The following is a 19,559-nucleotide window of genomic DNA, read 5'->3' as shown; positions in this document are numbered from 1 at the left end:
CCGAATTCCCTACAATACATATAACCCTGAAAATGATTTCTCGGACAGAAATAGACCCAGAGGAAGACGGTTAGAATTAGAAACAATAGATAAAAAGTTACTAATAGATGATGGAAGATTATTAAATTTAACAGCCCATGATCCCCAAAAATGGACCACTGTTATTGAAATATGGAGCCAAATGGTGTGTAGAAAATATGATGAATTAGATTATACAAAAACACCAGTAGAAATGTATAGTTATTTAGAGAAATTTTTAGGAGAATCAGCTAGAGCAGCATGGGAAGCCTATAAACAAAATCATCCCCAAGATTTTGCTAGAGACTTAGAATTAGGGGATAATCCATATAATTTTGTCAATAAGATAAGATTATTACTCTTAGGAGACTCACCAAATGCAAATTATGGTCAACAACAAGTAGAAGCTATTAAGAAATTAGAACAAATACAAATAAAAAATTGGGCCTTTATCAAACCATTCCTACTAGATTTTATGTATTACAGTTGTATAGCCGGATGCTTCTATGACAAGACAATAGGAGATAAATTGTTTATGAAATTACCTGAGCCATTAGGAACAATAATCCATAAAAAATATAAAGAGACCCCAGTTTTACCTCAATTAGATAATATTTCAACCAGAATAAAATTCATTATAGAACAATTAGTAGAGAAATGCACTGAAATTCAAATAACTAAACAATTTAAAGGGAAAGGTGAATATAGCTTCTGTAAACATATATATACCCCCCAAAGATACGACTCTAGTAATAAGAAACAATTTAAGAAAGATAATTATAACTATAAACCTAAAAAGAAATACCATCTTAGAAGAAGTAGCTCTATAAAACCTTACCTAAACAAAGAAAAGCATGTTAGAAAGTTTGACAAAACAAGAGAATATAAAAATAAATTAAGTTGTTTCACATGTGGTAGTACTAACCATTTAGTCCGAGATTGTACTAAAAGAAAGAATTATCATAATAAAGAATCTATATTAATAGAATGCGTGAATGAAGATTTATTAAATATAGATGAAAATGTAAGTGATATAGAAAGTATATATAGTATAGTTAGTTATGCAGATTCTAACGATATAAAACAAGATACTAGTGATGATGAAGATGAAGGTGTTTTTGTTAATAGAATATTAGGAGGATTAGAATCAAATAAGAAATACCAAGACTGGTATAGTAGTGATTTAGACCAATTAGACCAAATAGAAACTATGTTAGCAGCATTAGAATGAGAAAATCTCCCTCTTATTATAGAGGAAAATATAAAACACTTAGTAAGAAAGACCCTCAGAAGCTTGAAACAGAAATAAGCATACTTATATATACGCTAGAAAAGTTTAAAGATATAATTAAAAAGAATGATCAATTAAAAATAACTAGAAGTTATATTTTAGATAGAATAACAGATGACATGGATTGTCTTAGGAAACATAGGAAAAGGAACAAAGAAAAAACTCCTAGTAAAATAGAGATAATTTCTCCAGTTATAAATCCAAATATTGATCCCTTCGATATAGACCCCTTAGAATTTCTACTCTCTGAAGCTGAATTAGATAAACTTGAAATGAGTCTTGATACACTTTCATGACATTATGGAAAATTCATGTACTCATAATTGGATCCCTCGAAGTGGCAGTAGTGATAAACCCTGTCACTTTTGTAATAAATATCCCTCCTTAAAAGTACGTTATAGATGTAACATATGTTTATATGAAAGTTGTAGATTTTGCTTAATAGATAATCATCAGTTACCCCTTGAAACTTCTACAAATGAACCTCCTCCAAAAATAAATAGAAATGAAACTTTGGAACTTCGAATTCTGTATTTAGAAACTCTTGTAGAATCACTGCACAAACTTATACAAACAATACAAGAAACCCTGGTAAAATTAGAGAATGGAAATAAATAAATTTGATTTATTCAATCATCCTTGTATAAGTAATGAGATTAAAAATCATTATAAAACTATGAAGATTAACCAACAACAACTTTGGGAAAATCACAATAACTTTCTAAATAGAATAACACAAAAACTACAAAAGACTAGAGAAGTAGTTTACCAAGAACAACTAGATCAACTAGCAAACCTAGAAGAAGAATCTACGATAAAAGAAAACTTAGGAGAAGTAACTGGAGAACATTTTGAAACAAATCCAACCTTAGAAATTGCACCTATCTATAGTATAAAAATTCCGTGTAGAATTCAAATTAATGACTGGATTCTAGATGTATTAGGACTTATTGACACTGGATGCTCTAATTCTGTCATAGATGAAAGCTTAATTCCATCACAGTATAAACAAAAAATTCCTTTAGAAAAACAGTATAAGGCAGAGCAAATGGATGGCCAATTATTTACATATACTCAACAATTGGCTCCATGTAAGATTAGTTTTTTCCAAGGAAAACAGCTAACAAATTATTTACATTTCAACGGGAATATAAGCTTAAGAAATTTCAGTACTAGAAGAACCCGGTTTATTATAGGACTTAATATAATAATAAATTTCTTTCATGGATGCACTATAACTTCCTCTGGAATTAGTTTTATAGAAGTACCTTTATTATCATATGCCTCTGAATATTTTGATGCAAAAAACCAATCCTGTTGTGAAAATTGTAAAAATCCAAAAAATCCAACTCCTTCTAAATATCAAGAAAAAACCCATGAAAACCTTCTAGAATTTAGTAAATGTAGCTTATTCGATGAATTAACTCTTGAACCTCCCTTAGATCAACTGGTAAATCCAGACTTCTTATATAACCTAATTTCTTCTGGTCATATTGACATTGATGATATCTGTTCTTACTAGAATTTCTTTTTTATTTATGAGAAATAATCTAAAACTATCTAATGCATAACAAACTGCTAATACCTCCTGATCTATACTATGAGTTGGTCCTTTTTCTTTGTATTTACCACTATTATATCGACAAATTAATTCTTCAGTTTTTGGACTATATTTATGGGGTCTTGTCTTTAATACTGCACCCCATCCTAACTCACAACCATCTGATTCTACAATCATATAGTCTGAATCTAATGGTAACCTAAGATCTGGCAGTGTTTGTACTAATTCCTTGATCTTATTTATTTGTTTATCATCTTCTATATTAAATATTTTAACTCCTGTTAAAGAACTTTTACTATACAAGGGCCCTATGAGTTTACTTAAGTTTTTAATAAAAGGTCTAGCATAATTTACTAGTCCTAAAAATTGTTGCAATGTCTTAACATCTCTAATAAGTGGTGTATCTAATATTTTCTTGGCTATATGTGGTTGTAACTTAATCTTACCATTTCCTATTTCTACTCCTAAGAATTCAATATTTTTTCGAAAAAACTGGGCTTTTTTACCACTAATGATGATTCCATGTTTTAAAAATTCACTGAGAATTAATTTCAAATGGCTTATATGTTCTTGTTTAGTTTTACTATGTACCAAAATATCGTCTATATAAACACACAAAATTTTTATATTTTCCAAATATATTATCCATTTTTCGTTGGAATATACTAGGTGCATTTTTTAATCCAAATGGCATTACGAGCCATTCAAAATGACCTGAAGGACAAGTAAATGCAGTCCATTCTATACTGGAAGGATCCATTTTAACTTGCCAAAATCCTGACTTACAGTCAAACTTACTAAAAATTGTACTTGTCTGGATAGAATTAATTAGTTCAGTTTTATCTGGAATATCATACGCATCTTCTATAGTATTATCATTTAATCTTCGATAATCTATCATCATTCTACTTTTTCCTCTAATTTGCTCACTATGTTTGTTAACAATGAAAGCTGGACTTCTATGTCTACTAGTACTTCTTCTTATTACACCTAGTTTTAATAAGTCATTTATATGCATTTTATATTCTTGTATGTTTTCATTGGTAGATTCTATCTTTTTATTCTGAATCCTAAAATCTGGATCTTTTAATTCTAATTTGCAAAAAATTTTATTTTTATCCCAATGTTTCCAAGGGTTATCTCCTATTATTTCTTCTTTTTCTAAATTTTTTTTCCAAATTACATGTTTACCCTCCTTTAACCACAACCTCCTCGGAGACATTGACCACCATAACAACTCCAAATGTCCGCAAAAACTCGTATTGAAACTTCCATCCTCGTTTTTGACACCATCCACATTCCTTTCGGCTTCAACCTTGCTATCTTCAAGACCTACTTTCCTCCCGTGGTAATGAATTCTTTGCATTTCTTTTGACTCCAAGAAGCCAACTTAATCCTTGATCTACTCCAACCGGAATCCACTAAGATTAGGGCTTCAAAACCAAGAACAGAGATAATTCCGCACGAGAAGATCAGGAAATAGTGCAACCTTAAGATCGGAGATGCAATGAACCCCTTTTACCCCCATATTAGTTATTAGATGGACTCTTTTGGTGTATATAAGTGGTGGCCATCTTTCACCATTAGACCGGTCTTTTAATGACATGCTCTCCTCGCCTCGCCATTTGTATACATAATAAAGTGTTTCGTTGAGAGCTGATGTGTGGGCACGGTTGGGGCTGGCTTTGCGCCATGTCTAGGTAAGTGTGTAGAGCGGGTAAAAACTTTGATAAGTCTTAGAGTCCGATGCCCAAATTAATCCGAACTGATGAGGAAGAGACATATGCCACTAATGATGGTGAAGGCGGTGCTGAGAATGATAGAATCTAGCTGAAGTTAGGGTTAATGAGGGCCAAGGGAGGAGTGGTGATGGCTACGTACAGTGCAGAGAGCAAGGAGTGATGGAGGCCAAAAATGAAATATGAAAAAAATAGACGCTTATTAACCAGTAAAATATTTTGTCACGTTGAAACTATGCAGGGCCTTAAAAGTAATTTTCTATAAAACTAATTTAACATTTAATGCTTGGAGGTAGGTGGTTCTAGAATAACTTATCTTTGATTTTTATTTAATTTTCTATTTATTATTGTCTGAATATTCTCCTTTCTAATTCATCTTAATTTTCAAAAGTAGTTGCATACTAACGTTGCTTTCTAGAATGTTGGCATGACTTGGGCATTTCTCTTGTGCTTCTTTTAACTTGACTCCTTTATTTGCATTTTATTTCTCTAACAATTTGGTAACCAATTTACCACTATTTATTTGGTTTCCCCCATTTTTATTTGCTTGCATTCAATATAGACATGGAGATGAGAAGGAGATGGGAAGACATGGAAATAGACTGCTTGGTGAGCATCTTCAGAAGGTTAGGCCTTGATGACATGGTTCTTGGTGTTCCTTTTGTCTGCAAATCATGGCACAAAGCTTCTCTTGATCCTCACTGCTGGAAAGTTCTCAACTTTAGCTCACTAGACTTCATGCCATGGAGCCACTTTGCTCACAGATTCACATCTCTCTACTCCCTCAAATCTCTCTCAGTCATCAACTTCATGAAACTAGTTCTTCACCGGAGTGCCGGCTTTGCCATCGAGCTCTTCTTCCCTCCATGGCTTGATGCAGCTCTAGCTCAGCTTACCAGCTTCTGCAATGAGTAATATTTATAAGTTTATTTGAAGCTCTTCTGATTAACTTCACATGATGTATATATATATATATTAATATTAATTTGGTCTGTCTTAATTTATGAATACATATATATTTGGCAGGTGTTCAAGATTGAAGATCATTGTTTTACCTCGTCTGCTTTCACAAGATGAGATGATGATACCTGAGTTTGTAGCAGGGTTTAAAGAGCTTGAATATTTGGAAATGCAGTGCAAGCCAAGATGTTTTTTGGAAGTAGTGAAGGAGATCAATCTGAAGTGCAGAAATCTAGTGGGGTTAAGCATGACAGGGTATGTGAAGCATGAAGATGCATTGGCAATGGTTAATCTTATTCCCAAATTGAAGTACTTGAATTTGAGCAAGTCATACATGGAGAAAGAGTCATTGATGGTGATTGTAAATGGGTGTAGGAATTTGGAGAGGTTGGAGGTCAAGGGTTGTTTTGCTCTTGAAATTGATGATGAGATTTTGAGAAGAGCTTCTTATATCAAAACCTTCAAATATGAAGGTTGTAGAACTGCACAAGAGTATTTTGATGACTCTGAAGATGATGATATTTTAGTCATGTAATGTAACCTGCTGAATTTTGTATTGTTTTTCCTGTTTTGTGATGTTTTTTCCATTGGAAAATTAGCACCCCAAATAGAGAAAATTGAATAGAGGGATTAAAGCAAATATTTAATAATTAAATTAAGAGCCCCAAAACAAGACACAAAGACAAAGTTTTAACCAAAAAAAAGAAAGAAAGAAAGAAAGTGTTCTTTTAATCAGCAAGAAACGTTTTTAAAAGAAAATCATTAATTACTTTATACAAAAAAAAAAAAATCATTAATTATAATAAAGTACCTTACCAAACCCACAAGTAAAAATAAAACCTAACAATTGATAAATAACAAGATGTCCTTCCTTTAAAAACACATAAAGAAAAAGACAAAATAATAAAGATTGTCCTGTCCTTTTAGACCTACAGTTCTTTAATTAAGTCTTGAAAAGTATTGCTCATCACCATCAAATGGACGGCTGTGATCATCCCTTCTTTTAAAACAGAGGACGCGTAAGACGGTACCAGCTTTCAACAAAAGTCGAGCCGTGGGCCCCTCATCATTGCTTCACTAAAATCGTGTTTATCTTCTTGTGCTTTTCAATCTTTCAAGAAAAATGGCGACCCTGACCGTGCCTCCGGTGCTGTCTTCCCCACGTCAAGATGCTATAGACCTCTACAAAGCCTTCAAAGGTGATCCTAATCGTTAATTATCAGAATATTTTCTTTTGATATGTGAATTTTTGTGGTTTCAAGATTGAAATTTAGGGTTTAATGATTATTTGTTTGTTGGATTTTGAATTTCTTGTTGTTCTATTGGTTGATCTAAGTTGTTGATTTGGTAACCTAAATTTTAGGGTTTTTGTCTTGTTTGATTGGTTGGGAGCATTGTTCAAATTAGTGATCTTTGTGATGGTTTTTGAGATGTATTGTTTAATTCTCAATGGGTTTGGAAGTGAGGAGAGCTCAAGAGTTGTAAGTATATCTGCTACAGAATTGAGAGAATAGGATGTTTTGTGGAAATTCAGATATGAGGGTTTATTGGTTTGTATGTTCAATCAAGTGCCTTCTTCAGGGAATGACTCAAAGGGTCTCTGCCTCTGCTGTCAGTAGAGTGGTGATGAGCTTCTGATTTTTTGAAATGATAGGGTTGTTGAAATGTCTTGTATTTCATTTTTTGTGATAGATGATGAATGTTTCACCCTTGTTTTTTTCAGTGGTTTGTGGGACATGCCCATTGTAAGCTAGGTGGGGTTTGATTTCAATTAAGAAATTTTTGAGGCTGTGGCTCCCTTCTTTTGTAAAAGAATATCTCTTAGCCAGATGGAGATATTCAAGCATGTTTGGGAAAGTATTATGTAAACATTGCTTGCATACTTTTCTGTAAAAGTGGGTAATTGCTAATGTACCCTCATAAAAATCATATTTGCTAATATACACATGTACAATGCACTTTTTTGCTTATACACCTTTGTAGTTGAAAATCAACTTATAAAGTTTATCAAAATATAAATTGATCATTACCTTTTTTTTTTTTAAGTATTTTTCTGTTTCCAAAGATGGATAAAGAGTAGAGGGTACTTTTTTTATAAAATTTTTTAGTTAAGTTTTGGTTAGAAGAGTATATAAGCAAATAAAAATGATTTATAAGGGGTATATAAGCAATGTCTTAATTTTAAAGGGTATGCAAGTAAAAATCCCAAGCATAACTGGTACCAAGATGTTATAATTGTACAATGATATTAATATCATCATCTGTCTTTTTATCAAGGTCTTGTTTTGTTTTGATAATAAGGTTTCAAGAAAGAGGTATATGCATAACTTAGCCTTGTCATGTTCAATGTGAGCTTTTCCTTTACCTTCAGTGTTCTTATTTCCTTTTCAGTTAACCATCATCCTTCATCAGTCGAAGATTCTTGGGACCTAATTCCAATAGGATTCCCATACCTCATTAGCCACACTACTTCTGAAAGTCCCCGAATTTGGTAACACTATGAGTTTCTGCCTGTCAGTTCATGCTACACAAAACTTAACTTTGTGGTATGATTATGTAAATGATAAAAATCTTGAAGTTAGAACCCACTAAAACAACAGAATTATCTAGCATTCCAGTACACTAATGTTACAGGTGATAATCTAAATGTGTGCAATTTTTAACATTTCCTTCTGAAACATGGCATTTTTAATTTTTTTGTGCACTCAACTGTATGTTAATGAATACCTGATCTTTTAGGTAATGGTTTTAAATAGCACACACTGTACACCTTTTCTTACTTGAAGTCAAGCTCTTTGTATTATTTCTCTACATTCATGCACAATAATTAAAGTTTAACTGCTGGGTTGCTTGGCTTAGGGTTTGGCTGTGACAGTGCCAAAGTTGTGAGTATCCTTGCTCATCGTGATGCAGCACAGAGAGCCCTCATTCAACAAGAATACAGAGCCATGTATTCTCAGGAGCTTATTGAGCGCTTGTCCTCAGAGCTCAGTGGTAACCTCAAGGTAATTAGGGTTTCTTTTTCTTTGGAGTGATTAAAGTTGATTGTCTAGTGATGGTACCGAATGCTGCTTTATTTGGAAATATAACACTTTCAAATTAATATGATTATTTCTAGTTCAGACTGTATGACATTTATGTGAACTAGAGAGCAGTTCGAACTTGACTAGTTCTTCAATAGTGTGTTTGGAGTCTGGACAGGAATTAATTTGTTTGTGGGTTATGTCATATAGTCTGAAGTGAGACAAGGTTACAGATCCTGTATAGACTGCTTTCTATTTGTCTGCAGTAAATTGCTGCTGGATTTAAGAAGGCATATATTTCGAGGAGAAATAATCTATCATCATTAACGGTTTTGCGTTAACATTACTAACACTTCCATGTAACATTTTGACTATAATTTCTTTGCTAGAAAGCAATGCTTCTGTGGATTCATGATCCTGCGGCCCGTGATGCAACTGTTCTGAGGCAGGCGCTAAGTGGAGATGTCATTGACCTGCGTGGAGCAACTGAAGTTATATGTTCACGAACTCCGTCACAGATACAGACAATCAAACAGATATATCATGCAAGATTTCGTACTTATCTTGAACATGATATTAATTATCAAGCCTCTGGAGATCACCAAAAGGTTTTCTTTTTCTCAAGTAATGTATAAAGTATTGTGCAATATACGGTTCTTGTAGGGTGTCATACAGTTGCAAAGTTTAGAGGAGATACTTATCCTGCTTTAATTGAGGCACTCAATAGGCATGTGTTGGAAAATCAGATTGTAATGGTTTTTTTTTCCCACTTTTCTGGTCAGTTACTGCTTGCCTACATAACTAGGCCGCGCTATGAAGGCCCTGAGGTTGATCACGCTATGGTGACCCATGACGCAAAACATCTCTATAAAGCTGGTGAGAAGCGTTTCGGAACTGATGAGAACACTTTCATCCATGTATTTAGTGAAAGAAGCAGTGCACATCTGGCTGCTGTTGCACGTTCTTACCACCAGGCTTACGATAATTCCCTTGAAAAGGTAACACTTCCAATGCATTGTCCTTCCTGTTCTTCCTGTTTCTTTGATTTTATTTCTTTCTTATTTTAAGAATCTTGTGCATTGTAGGCTGTAAAGGGTGAAACTTCTGGACTTTTTGAATTTGCTCTTCTTACAATTTTGAGATGTGCGGAGAATCCTGGAAAGTACTTTGCGAAGGTATCTTTCTTGACTTGGCTTTGTTTGTATGCAAACTTAAACAGAAATGTTTAGATGGCATTTGTTTCTTTTCATGTACTTGTGATCACTAAAATTTAGCAGACCTGTCTGACACACATATAGAAGTTTGCAATTTTTGACTTCTGAGAGTTTGATATGTTATGAGCCTTGAGAGTAACAAGTTCTTGTCCAGGCTGTAAGTCTGATAACACGTCTAAGGTTAGACAAAAGATTAAACAAAAATCATGAGTTCTACTATGAGGTTCTTTGATCCTTGCGTCTGGCAATGCTATAGTTTCGCATGTAGAACATTTGGTTTTTTTTTTTTGGCCAGCCTAGTTATAGGGAATATATTATTATAGGTTTATACCACTGTCATTTTGAAGAGCTGCGGGTACACTTTCTTGGCAAAAATTATTTCTGTTATTTTCTCTTTCCAAAGAAAAAAGTGGATATACAATCAGGTAGGTTGGTCACAATGTGATACCACATCAGCTTAAACTGCAACCATAGTGACCTGTGAATGACATTAGTCATGAAATTGGATGGTGAGATTAAAACAAATATGTTTTTGATTAAGGGAGTAAAACCAACAATGATCATTACCAACTTTAAACCAATATTCATCAGTGAGTTCCTGACTTGTTCTATCTTGAATCCTTTCCCCCAGGCTTTGCGTAAGGCGATGAAAGGGCTAGGGACGAATGACACAGCCCTTATCAGGGTTGTAGTTACCAGGGCAGAGATTGATATGCAATACATCAAAGCTGAATACCATAAGAAATATCACAAGCAGTTGAGTGAAGCAATCCATTCAGAAACCTCTGCCCACTATCGGACCTTTCTCCTTGCGCTTGTTGGTCCGAATCATTAGTTATCTCTGTGTGTGAGTTTGTGAATTATTGAATAATAGCTTTTATTTATGCTGATTGTGTACTATTTGCATCATTTTTTAAGAGCCACCTGTGTTCGTTTGGATTTAGGCACTGTATTTGTTTTAATTTTTTCATGTTTGTTATCATGGAAAGAAAATGGGCAGTAAAATTAGGGATGGGATGGAGAAAACCTGATAGGAATGGCGGTGCTCTTTTTATTCTAAAGATTTGTTTGATACGTGAAGTTTTGAGCTATAGCATAGTACAAGTTTTTTTTTTTGTTCCATATTTAATTTATAAATAGATTGAGAGTATACTACAAGAGAATGTCAGAGTACAGCTATACAGTACAAGTGGATAAATTTTTTATACTATCAAATTTGGGTATAAAAATTAAAATTACAATCACAACGTACGACACTAAATAACCTGGTATATTTTCCTTTTAATTCTAAGGAACGAAGTGTTTTCTACTTAATATATATATCTATATATAGATAACCTGGTATTTTATTTTAAGTACTATTAAAATATAAACTGTCATTGTGGGTTCTTCATCCTGGAGAGCTGTTGTTGTTGTTCAAGTCTTCTCTTCTTAAAAGTGATTATACATTAGGGTCCATTTGGTGGACAAGAGAGGATATAGATGGATATAATATGAGGACTAGATAAGAGTAGAAAAGAACATGTGGCTCATATTATATCTTAAATTTGGTGTACACTATAGTATTTTGTTATCCTATTTTATGTTTGAAGTGGACTAGATAATGATAGGATATGATATGAATGATATGATATAGTTATATATATATATATATCTTTTTCCAAAATAGTTTTTGTATTTTTTAAAGATTTACTTATCGATAGATTTATTAGTTTCAATTATTATTTTTTTAAATAACTCATAAATAATGTCTACAAATATATTGATTATTATATCATCAATTTTTTAAAATTATAGTTCATACCTATTTTCTTGGAGAAAATCATACACAAAATCATCAATATAGCCAAATAAATATCAAAATCAATTAAAAAAAATCATTCAGAGAAACTAAAAATAAGACATGATAAAAAAAAAAATTAAGAAGAAAAATAACATGGTCAAGAATGAGATCGACGAAGAAACCCTTTAACCACTTCAAATGCCAAAAACCCTACGTAAATAGTGAAATCAATGTCATATCTAGTTGTTGGCAAGCTTCTTGTCCCAAGCATCGGGTTAAAAAAAAAAAAATCAAAATAAGAGATATAATAAAATCCTAGATTGGGGAGAAAAACCATATAATAGGGTAAAATTGTAAATTTAATTTTTTTTTATCATATCCTACATGTTACTCTCATTTATTATCATATGTCCGTAAGGATAAAGTGGGCAAGTAGGATTAGCCTGTTATATTTTATTGGCACACAAAACAAAGAATAGTAGTAGGATATGATAGTATATCATATCCTATCGTTTTTATCATGTCCACCAAACGGGCCCTCTATATCATATAAAAATTGTGGATAATTAAAATATGTGAAAAAGTTTAAAAATTAAAAATTCTAATATTGAATTATTAATTTTAATGTATTATTTAAATATAATCTTTAAAAAATGATGGTTATGATAAATTACATAAGCTTTCAGATTAATAAAAACAAAAATATTTGTAAATCAAAATTAAAATAAAACTCCAAATCTTGATGTTTGAAAAACACAAAAAGACAAAAAATTTGTTTTGTTGATCATTCTATAGTGGAAAATTCTTCATTTTATTTGCATAGTAGATAATGGAAAATTAATAGTAAAATTATTATTATTTTTTAAATAATTAATGAAGTGAAGATGGTAAAAATTTCAGTATTGGGAAAAAACAAATAGTCAAATTAAAAGCAAAATCCCAACATATAAAAACATCAATTTTATTAATTGTTATTAATTATGAGGGTGAGAATTAGTCTTGAAGTTCTGGTGCTTATCGCCTTTCTCAAAAATCTCGAATTCATACTTAAGCCAGCCAAAGTCAAAGTCTATTTGGCGCCATCATAATCATATGGATGGCTGTGATCATTCCTACTTAATACTTAGCTTGCGCCGTTCCCATTTGCCCACACTTTATAAATAACTCGTTTTTAGTGTGTTTTTCTTCATAGATTTTTCAATCTTGCAGGGAAAATGGCAACGTTGACGGTGCCTCATATGGGAACGCTATGGACATCTTTAAAACCTTCAAAGGTGAAATCAATATCTAATGTTCATAATCTTTTGTTTTGATTACTGAATTTTTACAGTTTTAGGGTTAAAAATTAAGTTTTTGGTGAGTATTTCTTGATTTAATGCTTTTGTGTGTGTGTGTGACTGATAAGATGGACAAGACACTCAATTCAACAAATATTATGAGAGTGAGTTGATCTTTCACTCTCCCTTCACTATGTAAAGGAAAGAGTTACTATTCTTTTAATGTTTTTTTTTTTAAAATGGATAAACCGTATTCAAGTAAACAAAAAAAGAGTTACAACGAGAACATGATAGAGCAGGGAGTTGTTGGAAATAAGCTGCGATTAGCATGCAATTAATTAGCACATAGATTAATCAAAACTAAAAATCAAGTTAGAACAATCTAGCCAGGGATTAGACATGCAAAGCACTACCTTAATACTTAATTGGGCCCCTTGGTGTATGTAGAATGGTCTCACTTCAATGTCAAGATACACTAACCTGTAGCTATATAAACTCATTGCCTAGCATATTGAGCGACGAGAGCATTCAAGGTGGAGAAGAAACACAACTACAAAAGAAAATAAAGAAAAAAATGATACCTCAGAACAATATTGAGAGAAGAATCTCCTGGGTAGACATTGAGAAATAGAATGCCTATAAAATTAGTTGGCCTCCAAATTAGACATTGACTCATCAGGATCAACTGCTTTACTTTCACAAGATCAAAAATTCTAAACATCTCTTGAGTACAAGATGGAATCCTATCGGTTTGCCTTTTTTGTCTCAAAAAATGTAAACATCCACAAAATATGTGACTAATTTTATACAAAATAATGATTGGCAAATGGCATTTTTTATTTGAAAATATGCATCTTCCATTCTAACCAATTGTTCTAAAGGATGATCCTCAATAGGAAATTTCATGTTTTTTTATGAGGGATCGGAGGGTCTGTCTTCTGGATCCCTATAGGTCACTCAAAGACCTTGGGCAGAAGGGTAACATAAGCAATAAGCAGTGGTGATTCCAAGCCCATGCTGCAAATGAGTAAAATGTAAACTTATGATCTACTGATTCACTATCTCAGTGATAAAAAAACACATATAGCTGTCGGTAGTCTATTGCATCCACATTTGGTGAGGTTATCCAAAGTAAGAATCTGATTATTCTAGGAGAGCCAACTAAAAATGTTAACTTTTTGGGGCACTCTTCTTAATAGTATGGGTTAGAAACTATAAAAAGATTTGACTGAGAAACTACCGTTAGAGGAAAGGCACTACCACTTTGTGTCACCACAACGTGGAGAAAGTCTTGAGATTTTGGCAAACAAATCAACGAGGGAGGGATGCGACATCAGGAATGCAAGATTAGAAATAGACAATATATCTTTGACAATGCCTAGTGATTGATGTGTGTTCCTGAAGGTTTCTAGCTAGAGATTTATTTGAGCACAACCATTTGTCTAATTGTCAAACCAAAAGAGGATGGTAGTGCCATCTCTTAGATTCTAAGAGATGCAAGCCTTGAAGGCAAGATGACGGTTTATGATACTATTTTAAAAGAACAAGATACATTTGGGTGTTTGATAAAAAGAGTCCAAGTATGATTGTTTCAATAGTAGTTGAAACAAATGACCTAAGACCCACACCAGGGGAATTGGTCAAGATCATCCACACCTAGAGGAACCTGGCATTCCATTATATAATTTTATAGGTATATAATCACGTCAATTTTTTTAATTTCCTTCTCAAAATTGTCATTTTCAATGTGTTTGTGACCTTGACTGGATGTGAATGTATCCTAACATTTTAGATAATTGTTTCAATTACCACAAAGCATGAAACTTTCTTCTTAATTCAAGTCTTTTGGGTTCCTTCAAGAATTAATCAGAGTTTGTAATTCTTGGTTTAGGGCTTGGTTGTGACAATGCAAAAGTTGTGACTATCCATGCTTATCATGATACAACACAATGTGACCTCATTCTTCAACAAGAATACAAAGCCATGTTTTCAGAGGAGCTTGCTGATCATTTATATTCAGAGCTGAGTGGGAGCCTCAAGGTAATAGGCCTTTCTTTTCTATAGAGTGATCAAGTTTGATTTTACAATGATGGTTTTTAAATGATAGATACTGATGTAGACTAATAATACACTGCTACTTTACCCAATTCATGTATTACTAATAGAAATTAGAGAAACATTCATTCTTTTGATAAATCTGAAAAATAGGACTATCATATTTTACTTATGAAATATCAATCCTTTTTTACAGCTTGCACATTATATAATTAACTCTACTCAAGATTGCTTATCATCTTTATGTGAAGTACAAACTAGTCACAAATTTAAGGAGTTCTTGAATATAAATTTGTTGGAGTCGTGAGAGATTCCTATTATTAGGGCCATTACTCTTGCACACTTGTAATATTACATATATGCCCACACACTTTTAATCTTTTATAACAACTATTTGCCTTTTCCTTCACATGGTACCAGAGCCGTAGAGGGTAACACCAAATCACAATCCTCACGCCGCTTGCCGGCCAGCCTCTGTCCAAGGCTCCTCCTCTGACATCAGCAACATCACCACCCGTGCCAATGTCGCTATCATCAACCGAGATCCGGCTATCTACCACTAACATCCGACCTGATTCTTGTCTTACCTTTTCTCATCCTCTCCTTGTCTTTCCTTCTATCATCTTCTCAAGATCTTGCAATCTCTAACAAAGATCCAGCGATCTACATTGTCAACAACGATCCGACCATCTACAAATGAGATCCAACCATCTACAACAAAGATCCGGCCTCATCCTTGTCTTTCCTTCCGACGATTTACACAGTCAACATAAATCCGGCCATCTCTAACAGAGATCCAGCAATCTACATCGTCAACATAGATCCGACCATCTACGCCAATCAGCTTTCACCGGTGAAAATAGGGTTTGAAACTCTAATTTGATTTAAAGATTATTTAAAAAGAAAAAACACCAGCCACATTTACCAATTTCATTTTATCTCTTTCTATTCAGTTTTAAGTTTTCCCTTGTTCAAAACATTTAGGTCTTCATTAAGAAGACAAATACATATCAAGTTCTTGTACTTCAGTGTATTTTGTACTACCATCATGTCCGATTTTCAAAAACATAGTATTTCTACCACTATCTCTTCAATTTCTCCTATCTTTTCCACTTCACAGGATTATCACCATTCACTCATGGCCATCAATGTCAGTGCTCAGGCTTCTCTCAAACTTATTCTTACAAATTATATTGCCTGGCGTACCCAATTTAACTCTTTGTCAATTGGGTATGATCTGTTGGGATTTGTTAATGGCACACATCTTTGTTCCTCTACTACTATTGCAAGTTTTGATTCAACTACACCTGTAACTAATCCGGCTTTTTCACTTTGGGTTCATCAAGATCAATTGCTTTTGAATGCCATCTTTGGATAAGTCTCTCCTGCCTTAGTACTATTTGCTGCATCATCTTCTTCTGCATGTGATGCTTGGAAAACCTTGGAAAAAACCTATGTATCCCCGTCTCGTGGTTGTATCATGGAACTTCACAGTTGTCTTGCTAACCTCTCATAGGGCACTCAGACAATTATTGCCTATATACAAGACATCAAAACTTGCATTGACTCACTTGCTCTTATGAACAAGCCTGTTGACTTTGATGATCTATCGATCCACATTCTAAATGGCCTTGATCCAACATACTCCAATCTGTCTCCTGCTCTTCAAGTTCGAGATTCACCTTTTAAGTTTGAGAAATTGTTTGAAATCCTGCTCAGCTATGAAGCTCAATTAAGACTTTTGAATCCTCAACTAGCTTCTCTTTCCACAGCTAGACTTTTGCATCCTCAATAGGTTGCTCCTGCTACAGCTGTCACTATTTCCACCAGGTCATCACACCCAAACCTTCACACTCTGGACTCCAACATATGCCCACTCACACTCCTCGACCTCAGTTCTATGGGTCATCGCCATCAGGTGTGACTTCATCATTTCGCTCACTAGTACAATGGGGGACTTGCCCATCTACTGCATCACCTGGGTCAACACAACAGAGATATCTTGGTAAGTGTCAAATATGTGGCACACTTAGTCACTTTGCTCGCTAATATTCATTTATACCTCAGTCTGTCTGGGCTTCTCTCCCTCCTGCTCTAAGTCTCCCGCCAGTGTGGTCTCAGACACAAGCTAATACGGCTACTTATTATTTGCCCGTTACTTTATCAGACAGGGTGCTTGACTCTGGTGCTTCCCATCACATCAACAATGACCTGAGCACTCTCTCTACATTACCCATATTCTAGTTCTCACAACGTAGTACTTGGTGATGGTACATGTCTTTCCATTGCTCACTCTGGCACTATATACTTACCCATCTCTTCTTCAACGCTTATTTTGGATAAAGTTTTGCATGTTCCAGCTATGTCTATAAATCTACTCTCGGTGTCTCCCTTGTGTGCTACTAATGATGTTACTATTGCATTTTTTTTTATCATTGCTTTTAGGTGCAGGACCGTCGCATAGGGACAATTATGGTCACAGGTTAGCACCATGATGGCGTTTATCTCTGGCGCAAATCATCTTCACTCTCATCCACCAGTCAGTGTTCAGCTTTGTCATCTATCATGTAGTCTTCTTTCCTTTTGCAATGACATAGTCATTTGGGCCATCCTTCAGTTAAAGTTCTTAAGAAAATGTTATCTTCGTTCAATGATACGTTTTCTTAGTCTGTTTTTTAAAACTTTTCTTGTTCTTCCTATAATATTAATAAAAGTCACAAGCTTCCATTTACTTCGTTGTCTATTATCTCTGTTGCTACTCTTGACGTTATTTATTCTGATGTTTGGACTTCACTTGTTCTTTCTGTTGATGGCTATAAATACTATGTTATTTTTGTGGATCACTTTACCAAATATATTTGGTTTTATCCTTTCCAAAACAAATTTGAAGTTTACTCTGTTTTTATTACCTTTAAAGCTCTTGTTGAAAATTATTTCTCCTCCACCATTAAAACCTTGTTTACAGACAATGGAGGAGAATATATATCTCTTCACTCATTCCTTTCCACTTATGGCATCACTCATCTCACCACTCCACCACATATACCTGAACACAATGTCTACTCTGAATGTCGCCACCGACACATTGATGAAACTTGCCTTGCACTATTACATTCTGCCTTTCTCCCAACAAAATTCTGGTCCTATGCATTTTTCATAGTTGTGTATCTCACTAATCCAATGCCCATGGAGAACCTATCCTTTTTGTCCCTCTTCCAAAAGCTCTTCAACAGACAGGTGTTGTCCACCAAATTCCAAGTCTTTGGTTGTCTTTGAATTCCATGGTTACATCCATACAGTTCTCACAAACTATCTCCTTGATCTCATCCATGTCTTTTCTTGGCTATTCTCTCACTTAGAGCGCTTTTCTATGCCTTGATCTTTTTGATCATCGTGATTTTGTTTCTAAACATGTTTGGTTTGTTGAACATGAGTTCCCATATCCATCTTACCAATCCACGTCCTGCTCCCACCTGGACTCACTACTAAATGCTACATCATGACTTCCCGTACCACAATTATTTTTGTCTGACTTTTTGCACCAAGTGATTCAACACTTCATTCTTCAGTCACATCACAAGTGGCATCAGTATTGGATGCTGGGTGTGCCTTATCTGATGCTTCCCCCGACACCATCACCACTCCTTTGACTTCTAATACTCTTGGATCCCCTAGCTTGGAGCCCAAAGCTTTTTATCGTGGGAATTCTCATCCTATGATCACCAGACTCAAGAATTCCATAGTGAAGCCTAATCCCAAATATGGTCTCTCTACTGTAGTTTCTGGTGAAACAGAGCCTTTCATTGTCTCCCAAGTGATGTAGAATCTACTATGGGCGCAGGTCATGCTTGATATATAGCAAGCTCTTCTTCGGAATCACACTTGGGACCTTGTTTCTCCATATCCACATCAAAATCTTGTTGGAAACAAGTGGGTCTTCCGTATTAAATGCTACCTAGATGGCTCCATTGATAAATCCAAGGCCTTGATTGTGGGTTTAAGGGGAGCTGGCCCTTCATACCAAAAAGCAGTCTTGCCTATCCTATGGGGTAGTAGGCGTTAAGTAGTATGCATTTCATTTTTTCTAGCTTCCATTTTTTGGGATGCTAGCGCCTGTTACAAAAGGATTTCATCAGCATCCTAGAAACGATTTTCATGAGACCTTCAATCCGGTTGTCAATCTTGTTACCATCCGTATAGTCCTCTCCATCACCCTACACTATTAGTGGCCTCTTAAATAACGGGATGCCAATAATGCATTCCTTAATAGGCATTTTATTAAAGATGTGTTTATGGTACAACCATAGAGTATGATTAATCCCCAATCCCTCATCATGTATGCCTCTTACACAAAAGCCCTCTACGGCCTTAAACAGGCTCCTCGTGTTTGGTATAATGAATTGACGGGTTTTCTTCACACTCTTGGTTTTGTTACCTCTCGAACTGATACGTTACTATTCATTCTAATACAGAATCATAGCATCATCTACTTTATGGTCTATGTGGATGATCTTATTGTTACAGGCAGTAATTTATCCTTGGTAGACCATATCATTCACAAGTTGAATGCCAAGTTTTGTAATAAAGATCTTGGCACTTTTAGCTACTTCTGCGGTATTGAAGTTCTTCCCACTTCCA

The 19,559-nt window shown here is 34.3% G+C and overlaps 2 protein-coding genes across 2 annotated transcripts; both read left to right on the top strand.

The window, feature by feature from the left end:
- Positions 1-5,136: 5,136 nt before the first annotated feature.
- LOC120281893 (F-box protein FBW2-like) lies at positions 5,137-6,141 on the top strand. Its single transcript, XM_039288589.1, has 2 exons — positions 5,137-5,520; positions 5,636-6,141. The coding sequence occupies exons 1-2, from the start codon at positions 5,174-5,176 to the stop codon at positions 6,102-6,104; spliced, it is 816 nt and encodes a 271-aa protein (XP_039144523.1). The 5' UTR covers positions 5,137-5,173; the 3' UTR covers positions 6,105-6,141.
- Positions 6,142-6,655: 514 nt separating this feature from the next.
- Positions 6,656-10,768, top strand: LOC120282322 (annexin D5). Its single transcript, XM_039289118.1, has 6 exons — positions 6,656-6,768; positions 8,429-8,574; positions 8,982-9,200; positions 9,375-9,590; positions 9,678-9,767; positions 10,438-10,768. Exons 1-6 carry the CDS (start codon positions 6,693-6,695, stop codon positions 10,639-10,641), a joined length of 951 nt encoding a protein of 316 aa, XP_039145052.1. The 5' UTR covers positions 6,656-6,692; the 3' UTR covers positions 10,642-10,768.
- Positions 10,769-19,559: the final 8,791 nt, after the last annotated feature.

Source organism: Dioscorea cayenensis, chromosome 18, assembly GCF_009730915.1.
Source record: "Dioscorea cayenensis subsp. rotundata cultivar TDr96_F1 chromosome 18, TDr96_F1_v2_PseudoChromosome.rev07_lg8_w22 25.fasta, whole genome shotgun sequence".
NCBI lineage: Eukaryota > Viridiplantae > Streptophyta > Magnoliopsida > Dioscoreales > Dioscoreaceae > Dioscorea > Dioscorea cayenensis.
The sequence above is the reverse complement of the archived record's forward strand: the minus strand, read 5'-3'. Positions and strand labels throughout refer to the sequence as shown.